The sequence below is a fragment of the Heterodontus francisci genome, chromosome 26 (assembly GCF_036365525.1).
Source record: "Heterodontus francisci isolate sHetFra1 chromosome 26, sHetFra1.hap1, whole genome shotgun sequence".
Lineage (NCBI taxonomy): Eukaryota > Metazoa > Chordata > Chondrichthyes > Heterodontiformes > Heterodontidae > Heterodontus > Heterodontus francisci.
The window spans coordinates 72,187,880-72,201,490 of NC_090396.1; the positions used below are offsets into that span (position 1 = coordinate 72,187,880).

General features: G+C 45.7%; 1 protein-coding gene across 6 annotated transcripts in view; it reads right to left on the reverse strand.

The window, feature by feature from the left end:
• The window catches only part of stxbp4 (syntaxin binding protein 4), a 181,516-nt gene that overhangs the window by 153,135 nt on the left and 14,770 nt on the right, over positions 1-13,611 (reverse strand). For all 6 annotated transcript variants that reach the window (XM_068058583.1, XM_068058580.1, XM_068058578.1 and 3 more), the window contains 2 exons: positions 12,636-12,705; positions 10,374-10,448 (listed from right to left, as the gene is read on the reverse strand). In XM_068058583.1, the coding sequence (XP_067914684.1) occupies positions 10,374-10,448; positions 12,636-12,705 (145 nt within the window). The remainder of the gene's footprint in view (positions 1-10,373; positions 10,449-12,635; positions 12,706-13,611) is intronic.

A 13,611-nucleotide genomic window follows, 5' to 3' on the forward strand; every position in this document is an offset into this window, starting at 1 on the left:
GATCTTATTGAAACATATAAGATTCTGAGGGGGCTTGACAGGGTGGATGCTGAGAGGATGTTTCCCCTTGTGGGGGTATCTAGAACAAGGGGGCACAGTTTCAAAATAAGGGGTCTCCCTTTTAAGACAGAGATGAGGAGTGTTGTGAACACTGGACTTTGTAACATGATTATGTTTTAAAAATTGTGATTTTTAAAAGTTTAAGATGGAGTCTGAGAAGTCAAGTGACCTCACATCCACTCTGCTTAAGGACAAGACAGAAATCTTGGTTCCCAGGACAGCAGGGAACATATATCAAAGACTTTATTTTGAATAGCAGAGACTGCAGGGGTATAACACGAGGTTAGGCTCAGCAATGGTTAACTGTTCAGGCTGGAAAGAGAGGGGTTTGTGAGAAGCCCAGTTTCCAATGAGCAGAGCCAGGCTGTGCCGATGAGGGGGCAGTGAGTCGAACTGACAGGACAGGCTCATCCACAGCAGCAATGAAATATTGATTTGATGAAGGTCGTATTGAGGTGAGTGATAGGACAGATAAACAATGGTGCAAACAGAGAGAGAAAAATCTGGTAACAATACAAAACCGGAACCTTAATTGAATTGCATTGCAGAACTGGGTCAGGTTTTATTCTGCAGTGTTACACCATGCTGCTTATTACAAGGAATTATATTGCATTTACAGGCCATTCGGCCCAACAGGTCTATGCTGGTGTCCATACAAGCCTCCTCCCACCCTCCTTCATCTCACCCTATCAACATATCCTTCTATTCCTTTCTCCCTCATGTCTTTATCCCACTTCCCCTTAAATGCATCTCTGCTATTCACTTCAACCACTCCCTGTGGTAGCGAGTTCCACATTCTCACCACTCTCTGGGTAAAGAAGTTTCTCCTGAATTCCCAAATGGATTTATTAGCTACTGTCTTACATTGATGGCCTCTAGTTTTGGGTTCTACCAGATGTGGAAACATCTTTTCTATGTCTACCCTATCAAAACCCCTTCATAATTTTAAAGACCTCTGAGTAAACAGCCCCAGCCTGTTCAATCTTTCCTGATAGGTATAACCTTTTAGTTGTATTTTCACTGTATGAAGAATGTCCTTTGGCTATTGTGATAGTATGAATATACATATTTACTATTCATGGACGCCACAGAGCAGAATATGCTTTCAGCTCAGGACAGGGAACTATTAAAAAAATCAGACTCTCTCAACAATACAGTGCTCCACCCTGTGCGGTACTGAGGTATACAGCCCGGGAAGTCTCAGCTTTGAGTAAACTAATCTCAGCTGGCAGGAGGAGAAGGGGAGAAGAGCTGGGGACTACAATTTGCCATCAGTGGTGGTTTAATGGCAGCACTCTCACCCCTGAGTCAGAGGTTCAGGCCCAACTCCAGAGACATGAGCACAATAATGCAGTACAAAGGGAGTGCTGCACTGTCAGAGGTGCTGCCTTTTGGCTGAGATGTTAAAACGAGGCTTCATCTGCTCTCTCAAGTGAAGGTAAAAGATCCCAAGGAAATATCTGGAAGAATAACACAGGACTTCTCCCTGATATCCTGCCCTATCCGTATCCCTTAACCATCATCAGAAACAAAAGGAAAATACTGCTGAATGTGGAAATCTGAAATAAAGGTTCTGATGAAATGTCATCGACCTGAAACATTAACTCTGTTTCTCTCCTCACAGAGGCTGCCAGACCTGCTGAGTGTCTCCAGCATTTTCTGTTTTGATTTCAGATTTCCAGTGGGCACAGTATTATCCAACAGTTTATTTCATTACTTTAGTAGGATATCTGTTTGCTTGCTGCTCTTGATTAGATTGTGCTCGAGTCGATGATTAAACAAGTTGTGGGACGGAGATTTGCAGACAGGCTATTTTTATCCAGAGTTTATAGAAATCCTCATCCTGGCCTAATCCTGATCCAGTCTAACACTCCCGAATGAAAAGGTTATGGGTTTGTCACGATCGAGTGGGATTCCAGTAATAATCAGACCATGAACAGAGGAAACCAAATCAGATTTCCAACCCATGCAGCTTTCTGTCCCCCCCACCAACCCCTCAGAACACGCCCCCCCCTTCCCTGTCAGCCATCGATCCGCCATACACCCATCTCCGGCCTCCCCCCCCCGCAGTCTGACCTGTGCCCTCCCATCCTCGGCTACACTTGGAAATATGTCCCCGCTGGTTCATCTTGTCCCACTAGCAGCTCAGACCCACTTGTTTTTGTGGTCTTGGGACCTGCGCTGAATATCCCGGATCTGGCACTGCCTGATATCTGGTGGGAAACGGTGCTGGATGGCGTCTACAACCACAGACTGCAATATAAAAGTTCAGCAAAGCCCCAACGTCATGGAACTGCTGTGTGTGGCATTTGTCTAACAGGCTAACCACGGTCCACTACACCTCTGTACTTGCACTGGGAATCCTGTATTTACAGACTATTAAACCTAACCACTGCTTTCTGCCTCTTCTTCCCCCTCCAATCACCTCCCTGAATATGTTTGATCAGTCCTATAAATGCAGCATCTCCACAATGAAGAGTTACACACGGGGGAGGATCCAGCACCGGCACAGGATCCTCCCCCATATCCCGGCACAGGATCCTCCCCCGTGTGCCGGCACTGGATCCTTCCCCGTGTGCCAGCACTGGATCCTTCCCCGTGTGCCAGCACTGGATCCTTCTCCGTGTGTCAGCTCTGGATCCTTCCCAGTGTGCCAGCACTGGATCCTTCCCAGTGTGCCAGCACTGGATCCTTCCCAGTGTGCCAGCACTGGATCCTTCCCGTGTGTCAGCTCTGGATCCTTCCCCTGTGTTGGCACTGGATCCTTCCCCTGTGTTGGCACTGGATCCTTCCCCTGTGTTGGCACTGGATCCTCCCCTCTGTGCCAGCACTGGATCCTCCCCTGTGTACCCCTCCCTCTCTGTTGAGGCACCTCCTCGCATCCTTATCCGACCATCCACCACTGACACTCACCCTCATCTTTATGAAATATCACATCAATCCCTCAGTGAGCCTCCATCCATCCATTCAATACATGCCATTACTCTCACTCACAGGTATCATCTCTCCTTGCAGGAGAGCAAAGAATGCCAGGGAGAGGCAGAGAACCAGAGGGGGCCCCCAAGTCATGTCCATACTGACAACTGCAGAAGAGGTGGTGCTGGAGATTATCTGGGTCTCGGCATGCCTGACCATTGGAGGTGGAGAGATAGGGGTCTCTCAGCTACCTGGTAGCAGAATTAAATCTCATACAGGCACATGGCATAGAACATTCAGTCATATTGACTTGATCTCAGCAGCCACTGAAAGATGATAACATGCACCATGATGATTTAGTATCTGCTTACCTTGACAGTTCTAATTCATGTCATTCACCTCCCATCGGCTCTTCAAGCGTCCCTCAGGAGGTTGTGCAGGAGGTGGACAAAGACTCCTGCGAGGTCACTCACTCTGAGGATACATTGTCATTGGACTCACGTACACGCTCCATCAGCTCAAATAAACAGCTTGGTGGGACCAGCAAGACAGGTAGTTGGGCTGTCACATAGTGTGGAAATTCCAATCTGGGGTTGGGACCTCAACGTTGCGGTCATTTCCGGGTCCCGAACCTGCACCACACATGAGTTGCAATCTCATTTTGGAAATAAGTTAACTGGCCCAGTGTCGTGTTTGCTGCATCGGACGCGGGAAGGAGCTGGGACATAGGCAGCGGTGGTCTCGACTTAAAGGGCGGGCAGCAGCCATTGCTGAGATTGCCATTTGGCCAAGGGATGGATGAAGGAGCAGAGCAGGGGGAAGTGAGAAGGGAGGACCCCCATACCAGGGCAGCCCCTCAACGCCTCACTGGAGGTCCTGCAGGAGGCGGTGACTGAACAGAGAAACATCCTGTTCCCTGCCAGTGGCAACAGAAAGCCTGCAGGATTCACCAAGAGGGCATGGCTAGAATCATAGAAAAATGATGGCACAGAAGGAGGCCATTCAGCCCATCGTATCTGTGCCGGCCGAAAAACCTAGCTGCCCAATCTAATCCCACCTTCCAGCACCTGGTCCGTAGCCTTTCAGGTTACAGCACTTCAGGTGCAGGTCCAGGTACCTTTCAAATGAGTTGAAGTTTTCTGCCTCCACCACCCTCTGAGTGAAAAAGTCTTTCCTCATGTCCCTCTAATCCTTCCACCAATCATCTTAAATCTGTGCCCCCTGGTAATTGACAGATCCGCTAGGGGAAATAGGTCCTTCCTATTCACTCTATCTGGGCCCCTCATAATTTTGTACACCTCAATTAAGTCACCCCTCAGCCTCCTCTGTTCTAAGGAAAACAACCCTAGCCGATCCAATCTTTCCTCATAGCTGCAACTTTCAAGCCCTGGCAACATTCTTGTAAATCTTCTCTGCACTCTCTCCAGAGCAATTATGTCCTTTCTGTAATGTGGTGACCAGAACTGTACGCAGTACACCAGCTGTGGCCTAATCAGTGTTTTATACGGTTCCAGCATCACATCCCTGCTTTTGTATTCTACACCTCTGCCAATAAAGGAGAGCATTCCATATGCCTTCTTCACCACTTTATCTACCTGTCCTGCCACCTTCAGGGACCTGTGGACTCTCACTTCTTCTACCCCTCTCAATATCCTCCCGTTTATTGTGTATTCCTTCGCTTTGTTTTCCCTCCCCAAATGCATTACTTCACACTTATCTGGATTGAATTCCATGTGCCACTTTTCTGCCCACTCAATCAAACCATTTATATCATTCTGGAGTCTACAGCTATCCTCTTCACTATCAACTGCACGGCCAATTTTTGTGTCATCAGCAAATTTACCAATCATGCCTCCCATATTTAAGTCCAAATCATTAATATGTACCACAAACAGCAAGGGACCCAACACTGAGCCCTGTGGAACACCACTGGAAACCACTTTCCATTCACAAAAACATCTGTTGACGATTACCCTTTGTTTCCTGTCCCTGAGCCAATTCTGGATCCAAACTGTCACATTCCCCTGCATTCCATGGACTTTCATTTTACTGACCAGTCTGCCATGTGGGACCTTGTCAAATGCCTTACTAAAATCCATGTAGACCACATCCACTGCACTACCCTCATCAAACCTCCCTGTTACTTCCTCAAAAAACTCAATTAAGTTAATAAGACATGACCTTCCCTTAACAAATCCATGTTGACTATCTCTGATTAATCCGTGCATTTCTAAGTGGCAGTTTATCCTGTCCCTCAGAATTGATGCTAACAATTTACCCACCACTGAGGTCAGACTGACTGCCCTATAATTATTTGGCCTATCCCTAGCACCCTTTTTAAACAATGGTACAATGTTTGCTGACCTCCAATCATCTGACACCTCTCCTGTATCTAGTGAAGATTTGAAGATGATACTTCTGAGGAAGGGTCACTGACCTGAAACATTAACTCTGCTTCTCTCTCCACAGATGCTGCCAGACCTGCTGAGTATTTCCAGCATTTCTTGTTTTTATTACCTGCTTATCAATGTTCAGTTTGGGTTTCGCCAGAGCCACTCGAATCCTGACCTCATTAAACTCTTGATTCAAACATGGATAAAAATGCTGAATTCTAGAGGTGAGGTGAAAGTGATTGCCCTTGACATCAATGCAGCATTTGACTAAATGTGGCATCAAGGAACCCTAGCAAAATTGAAGTCAGTGGGAATCAGGGAGAAAACTCTCCACTGGCTGGAGTCATACCTAGCACAAAGGAAGATATTTGTACTTTTTGGAGGTCAATCATCTCAGCTCCAGGACATCACTGCAGGAGTTCTTCAGGGTAGTGTCCTAGGTCCAACCATCTTCAGCTGCTTCATCAATGACCTACCATCCGTCAGAAGTGGGGATGTTCGCTGATGATTGCGCAATGTTCAGCACCATTCGTGGCTCCTCAGATACTGAAGCAGTCCGTGTAGAAATGCAGCAAGACGTGGACAATATCCAGGCTTGGGCTGATAAGTGGCATATAACAGTCGTGCCACACAAGTGCCAGGCAATGACCATCTCAAACAAGAGAGAATCTAACTATCTCCCCTTGATGTTCAAAGGCATTACCATCCCTGAATCCCCCACATCGACATCCTGAGGATTACCATTGACCAGAAAATGAACTGGACCAGCCAAATAAATAGTGGCTACAAGAGCAGGTCAGAGGTTGAGAATTCTCCAGCAAGTAACTCACCTCCTGACTCCCCAGATCCTGTCCACCATCTACAAGGCACAAGTCAGGAGTGTGATGGAATACTCTCCACTTGTCTGGATGGGTGTAGCTCCAACAACACTCAAGAAGCTCGACACCATCCAGGACAAAGCAGCCTGCTTGATTGGCACCCCATCTACTACCTTAAACATTCACTCCCTTCACCACCAATGCACAGTGGCAGCAGTGTGTACCATCTACAAGATGCACATCAGCAACTCACCAAGTCTCCTTAGAGAGCACTTTCAAAGTCACAACCTCTACCACTTAGAAAGACAAGGGCAGCAGATGCATGGAAACACCACCACAGGCAAATTCCCCTCCAAGCCACACACCATCCTGCCTTGGAACTACATTGCTGACCCTTCACTAACAGCACTGTGGGTGTACCTACCCCACATGGAGTGCAGTGGTTCAAGAAGGCAGCTCACCACCACCTTCTCAAGGGCAATTAGGGATGGCAATAAATACTGACCTTACCGGTGATGCTCACATCCCATGAAAGAATATAAAAATTGCTGCTTGTGGTGTCTTGCTGTAGGCAAATTGGCTGTCACTTATCCTACATTACAACAGTAAACATACTTCAGAAGTACTTCACTGGCTGTAAAGCCGTCTGAGGCGCCCTGAAGTCATGAGAGGCATTGCAGAAATGCATAACATTTTCTTGAAGCAAGCACTGCGCAAAAAAAAGCTTTCTGTTCATTCTCTATCCTCACTTTACTGAAACAAAGCACCTACCACTGGAACCAACCCTGTGTACAAAGGGAGGGGGGGCACTGGCACCAACACTGTGTACCGAGGGAGGGGAGTGCCTGCTGCTAGGAATGGGAACTTCAACGGGGAACAAAAACTGGCACGTCAAAAAGGTTCCACATGTGCAATGAACATGAGCAGAAGATTCCATTGATACAAATAACATTTGGATTATATAGCACATTATTACATCCAAACGTCTCAAAGCTCTTCTTTCAATGATTGACTCTGAAGTGCAGCAAATGTTGTGGATAGTGTTATGATCATAATTCCGTGGTTTGTATTAATTTTCTAGAGGTAACTTTTAATTTGGGAATTTAATTTTTTTTAAATGCAAGACAAATGGAAACATCTGGTTTGAGAAGCTGGCAAACAAATCTAGTGTGAATACAATTCAAAGGGTGGCCCATGTTTACTTAGTAAGGTCATAATGGGAAGTGTGAAGACCTACGCAATGGGAACCCCTCTTAACTTGTTGATGGAGACAGTGTGTCTGCAGCTACCTCAGTCAAAGGTTTATGTTATTCATCTGATTTCCCAGAACAAAGAGAAGATTTGGAGTTTTTTTTATTCATTCTTGGGATGTGGGCATCGCTGGCTAGGCCAGCATTTATTGCCCATCCCTAATTGCCCTTGGGAAGGTGGTGCAGAACCGCCTTCTTGAGCCACTGCAGGTACACTCACAGTGCTGTTAGGAAGGGAGTTCCAGGATTGCGACAGTACACTATAATCCGGTAGTTTCATGTACACCATTACTGATACTAGCTTTTTATACCAGATTTATATTTTAACACAATTGAAATTCTCCAGCTGTCATGGTGGGATTTGAACTCGTGCCTCCAGATCATTAGTCAAGCGACATAAACATTATGTTACTGTTCCCTCAGTCATTTGCCACTTGCAGTCACCTTCTATTGGTTGCTCAGAAACAGATTTACCAACCCCAACAAGAACTTTCAAACCAGCCAAAGCATGTGTTAGATATTCTGTATCTAACCCTGTGTTGTACCTGTCCTGGGAGTGTTTGATGGGGACAGTGTAGAGGGAGCTTTACTCTGTATCTAACCCCCTTCTTTTTGATGGGGACAGTGTAGAGGGAGCTTTATTCTGTATCTAACACATTTTTTTTTTTTGCATCCCACACTGAGCGCTGATATACATGTTATGATGTTGTGTGTGAGGGCACTCTTAGGACATGACCTTCCCAAAGATTTACCAAAATCTAACCCGGTTTTTTTTCTTTGTTTTTGAATCTATGTGGGGTGCTGGTATTTGGGCTTTTTCTTGGGCTGTAACCACCCTGGGAGTGTTTGATGGGGACAGTGTAGAGGGAGCTTTACTCTGTATCGGAGGGTCATAGGGTTGGTGTCAACCTTTGTCTCAGTGCCTGGGGCCAGGTTCCTGCCTCTGGATAATGAGTCCCATTTAATGAGGTGTTTATTCCTTATACAGGCCCTCTCCACAAGTGATGTTAATGGAGAGACTCCTTCCCTAAAGGGATAAAGGGATTTCCCGGCTGGGTGGTACCTAGCAACCAATGAGGGAGGAGAGGGATCATCTGCAAAGCTTTGGGATCAAGGTATCTGCCTGTCCTCCTACTGAATAAGGAGCGACTATAGTACATTTGAAGGAATTGAAGTTACGCTGCAGAAAAGCAAGTTTTTTTTTTAAATGGTTCCCGCTGAGTGATCCCTCACTGCAATGTCCTGTGGACAATGTCCCTCCCTCTTTCGTCAGACTCTGGTTGGATTTAGATATTTTTGTAACATGAAAGATGTGATAACTCTCCATATCTCTTGCTCCAGGACACTCTTCATTGCAGATACAACACTCCATGCACTTTTATTGAGTCATACAGCACAGAACGAGGCCATTCAGCCTATTGTGCTTGTGCTGGATCTGATAGAGCTAGACCATTAGTCCCACTCCCTCTGTTCTTTCTCCATAGCCCTAAAGATGTTTCCTTCTCAGGTATCCTTCTGAAAGTTACTATTGAATCTGCTTCCACCACAGGCAGTTCAGTGTAATAATTAGTTTCAATTGCTATCTGGGACATCCCATATGTACCACTTGATGATGCGGGGGTATCCATTGGTGTTTTGATCTGTGTGCTTGCTGACACAGACAAGCAGTTGGCTTTTGAAAAGCACTTGGCTTTGAAAGCAGCTGGGCTCAAGAACAAAGAGGCCATCAGGAACTAGGGGTGTTTCTGTTTTGAGTAAGGCCCGTGCTCAAGCTGGGAAGTCCAGATTCAGGAAATTTTATACCTCAGAAGATAGCTGAGAAATTAAGGAAATCAAAGTGAATTCCTAAGAGTTGTAGTATACTTTTGATTGGTCCCAGTAGAGGTGAACAAACTGCCAAGATCCTGTAACATACAGGGAGACTCTTGGGGTGAAAGTAACAATCAAACAGGAGTGTTCTGTTGAGATTTAGAGTTTAAAATATTCGTCTTAGTGTTCAGTTAAGATTTTAAGTTTCAAATATGTGTTTCCAAATTGTAGTGTTAAGTTAGTGGTGTTTTGCTTTGTTTAACTCTTGTATAGTAAAGTTTTTTGCTTAAATCGTGAAATCTTATGGCATAATTCTGTCAGTAATAACTGGGCGTTTGACGTTCTCTTTTTAAAAGTTAACGGTCCTAACGGGATCGTAACAATTGGCAATGTGACAATCATCCTAATGGCAATAAAGGAGCAGCAGCAGTCCATTCAGCCCCTCAGCCTGTTCCACCTTTCGGTTCGATCAAGACTCTAATGTGCTTCAATTCCATTCAGCCACCTTTGATCCCTACCCCTTGCTACCCCTTACACCCAACTGGTTCAGATGAATAAGCAATTGATCTGCTTTTGGTGGAGTTGGTTGAGGGAGGAATGTTGGCCGTGACAGTGCTCTTTGAAAAGTGCTACAGGATCCCTTACATCCAGCAGATCACGCAGACCTCTGCTCCAAAGGGCAGAAAGATTGTGCTGTAGGACATGGCAAGCCCTTCTCCCCACAACACCATTATCTAATCGGATTTAAATTGTATTACTGAGCTTCAGCTTAGAAGGAATGGAATAAAGACAGAACGCAAAGCTTTAACACACTAATCAGCTTAACTCGTAAACTGATTTCTAATTGATTAATTATTAAGGTAGAGACTGGGAATGGAACCAAGGTTCTTTCTGTTCTGTATGGCTTACAGTTAGACCACACCTCAACCAGTTGAGCTGTTGCAGGAGTGAACAACATGACTCTTACCCCTCCCCACTCACGGGAAGCGAGGAGAGATTGGATTTAAAGATGGCATCATAACTCCCACAGTACTTACTTCTTACATCTGTAAACATACACATCACAAAACCCCAGATTAAAACACTGACTAGCTCAGGAGGTTTGGATAGAAGCTGCCCTTCATTACCTGGCTTCATCATCCCGTGCAATCAACAAGGACATGTGGCTGGATGCCGAGGCCATGCGCAGGATGTCGACAGCACTGTAACAGATCAGAAAATAGCTCACTGTAAGGAGACCTCTATAAGCTGCTAGTCTCAGTCAGGCTGCTAGACGGGTGTGATGGAAATTGGCAACAACGCAACAGTTTAGCCAAGGCAGGTTTTTTAAGTTTGGGTGGTGGGGATGGGATGAAGAAACACACGGGGCTGGAATTCTACCAGAATTAGCTAAGACAGGAATTCTAGACCCGCAGTTCACAAGATAATATATGGATGAGGAAGTTCCATTCAGCCCATCTTAACTCAACCATGTGGGAAACCTACAGTTCCCCTAACACAGTATCCAACTGTCTTTAAGTGACTCAATGGTTTGTCATTCTTTGCATGAAGAAAACCTTCCTGACATTAGTCCAAAATTGACCTCCCTGTGTTACCGTACTGGTTTACCTTGAAGTAACAGTCTGGATTTAACTTTTCTGTTATGGTCCTTTTTCTTTTAAATACAATTCTGTTGTGGGGGATATGGGCACCATTGGCAAAACTGGCATTTACTGCCCATCCCAAGTTGCTCTGAAGTTGGTGGTGGGTCCTCTTCTCAGAATGGCTGCAGACCTGTCCTTATATAGTCCTAGAATGCACTTCCTTCAAAGGATGAAGAGTGTTAGTTTATACAGTCTTGTAATTCAATCCTCTAACACTTGGCGTCAGATGGTTTTGCCGAGTCTCAGGTTTAGGGGTGACTGGAGGGAGTTTCACCTCACATGACCTACTGCAAGTGCTGCAGACCAGCAGCTGGCAGGAAAAGGCAGAAAATTATCCTTCCTCAGCCTCACAGGCCCTCAGCTGGAGGAATGTAAATGTTCCCTCGCCCAGGACAAAACAGTCCCTGTTCTATGAATTGAGACAGCCACGGTAGAATATTTTGTGCACTGTACTAAGTACTGGAAGACCATGGGCTCAGTTTATTCTCATGTAGCAAGTTCTCAACATAGGAAGAGGCCATTCAGCCCCTCAGGCCTGCTCTGCCATTCAGTGAGATCATAGCTGGTCTGTAGCCTAACCCCTTCCACCTGCCTTGGCTCCATATCCCTTAATATCCTTGACTAGTTACAGAAAATTTTTTTTTGAGGGCGTGAGTTCCAGGTTTCCACTTCCCTTAGTGTAAAGAAGTGCTTCCTGACATCACCCATGAACAGCCTGGCTCTCATTTTAAGCTTATGCCCCCCCCCACCAGAGGAAATAGTTTCTCTTTATCTACCCTCTAAACTCCTTTAAACATTTTAAACACCTCAATCAGATCACCTTTTAATCTTCTATACTCAAGGGAATACAAACCTGTCCTCAATTTGACCCTTTTAGCCCCTGTATCATTCTGGGGAGTCTGTGCTGTACTGCTCCAAGGCCAGCATATCTTTGCTGAGGTGCGGTGCCCAAAGCTGAACGCAATTACTTCAGATGTGGTCTGACCAGAGTTCAAAACATCTGCAGCATAACTTCCTCTCCTTTGTACCCAGCCTCCTTGATGCCACCATCAAGCTGAGGCTGGGCTCCACAGAGAAGGAAAAGAAAACAGGACAGAAAGTCATCATGCCTCTGCCCAATGGCAATGCACCATTGCAGCACTGCAGGCAAAAGGAGGTGGTAATGGTAATCCTTTTGCACTAGCTGCACCATCATCCCTTTTGTCATTTAATCTCTCCTGCTTTCCACCCTATCAGGCCTTGCCTTTTGTTCTTTCCTCCCCTCCTCTCTTTCCCCGCTTCTGTACTTACTTAAAACCTGTTACCAGTTTTTACCAGATCTGGCGAAGGATCATCCCTGAAACATTAACTGTTCCTCTCGCCACAGATGCTGCCTAACCTGCTGAGTATTTCCAGTGTTTTCTGTTTTGTATTTGAAATAACAACCCAATATTGGGTTGGGCTATTCATCAGGCCTCCCTGGCCCCTTACTGCAACAACAACTTACATCGATACAGTGCCTTTAATGTAGTAAACGGCACTTTACAGGAGCAATTATCAAACAAAGTATGACACTGAGCCACAAAAGGAGATATTAGGACAGGTGACCAAATGCTTGGTCAGAGAGGTTGTTTTTAGGGAGCATGTTAAAGGAGGAGAGAGGTGGAGAGGCAGAGGGTTAGAGCAGGAATTGCAGAGTTAAGGCCCAGACAGCTGAAGGCACGGTCACCAGTGGAGGAGTAAGGAATATTACTGGACACTGCATACCTCTCATTTGTAACTCCTGCCAGATCCTCGCCATTGACTTCCAGGATTAAGTCACCAGCCTGCAATCGACCTGAAACAGAAGCACGTATGAGAGCTGGGGGTATGACTGACAACAGCTTTACTCCATGTTAACATCAGTTCTACAGAAAAACCATCCCTTGTCCAGAGTTGGTGCAGTTCATCTGGCTACAGGTTTGTCCTGGCCTCACCCGCACTGGAACAAGAATGTTATTGCTGATCCACACTGACCTGAATGGTAAAGATTCCGATTCATAAGGCAGGTCCAAACCACCCTCAACTCAAGCCAGCCCAGGCTCCGATCTGGGCCCAATATTCTCGATTCAGAAGCCAGGCTTAACACATTCAAGCCTTAAGCCAAATCCAGGCACAGACTGTCTTCACCTCCTGAGTCACACTTGCTCATTGTTGGAACATTGTGGATAACAACTGCAGGAACAACATGGCTTGAATTTCTGATACACATTGGATAATGCCTACAATATACTTAGTTACCCTGGCTCAGTCACAGTGCTCTGACTGCCTGACCTTTCCTCCGTGCTTTCAGACTTGATTCAAGACACGAGCTTGAGTTGAGTCCCTCAACAGACACGCAGATGGGGCGTCAGTGCTAATGAAGAGTTCTCAGCTACTAAGTGATCTCTAGGAGCATAAAAAAGGAGTAGCAAAGACTGAGTGACTAGCAGTTACCTCCCCTATATAACACTTTAAACGATGAGGCAACTCAGAAGAACACACTGTCTCTTTAGGCTCGAATGGCAGTGTACACAATGTACTCTGCAATATATAACACCAGTGACTCAAATCCCTCTCCTTCAGCACTAACAACTAGGTTTTAATATGTGTGACCATCTTACATTAAATTTACCGCACACAAACAGGCCATTCAGCCCAATGGGTCTGTGCCAGTTTTTATGCTCAACATGAGCTATCTCCTGCCATACTTAATCTCATCGTA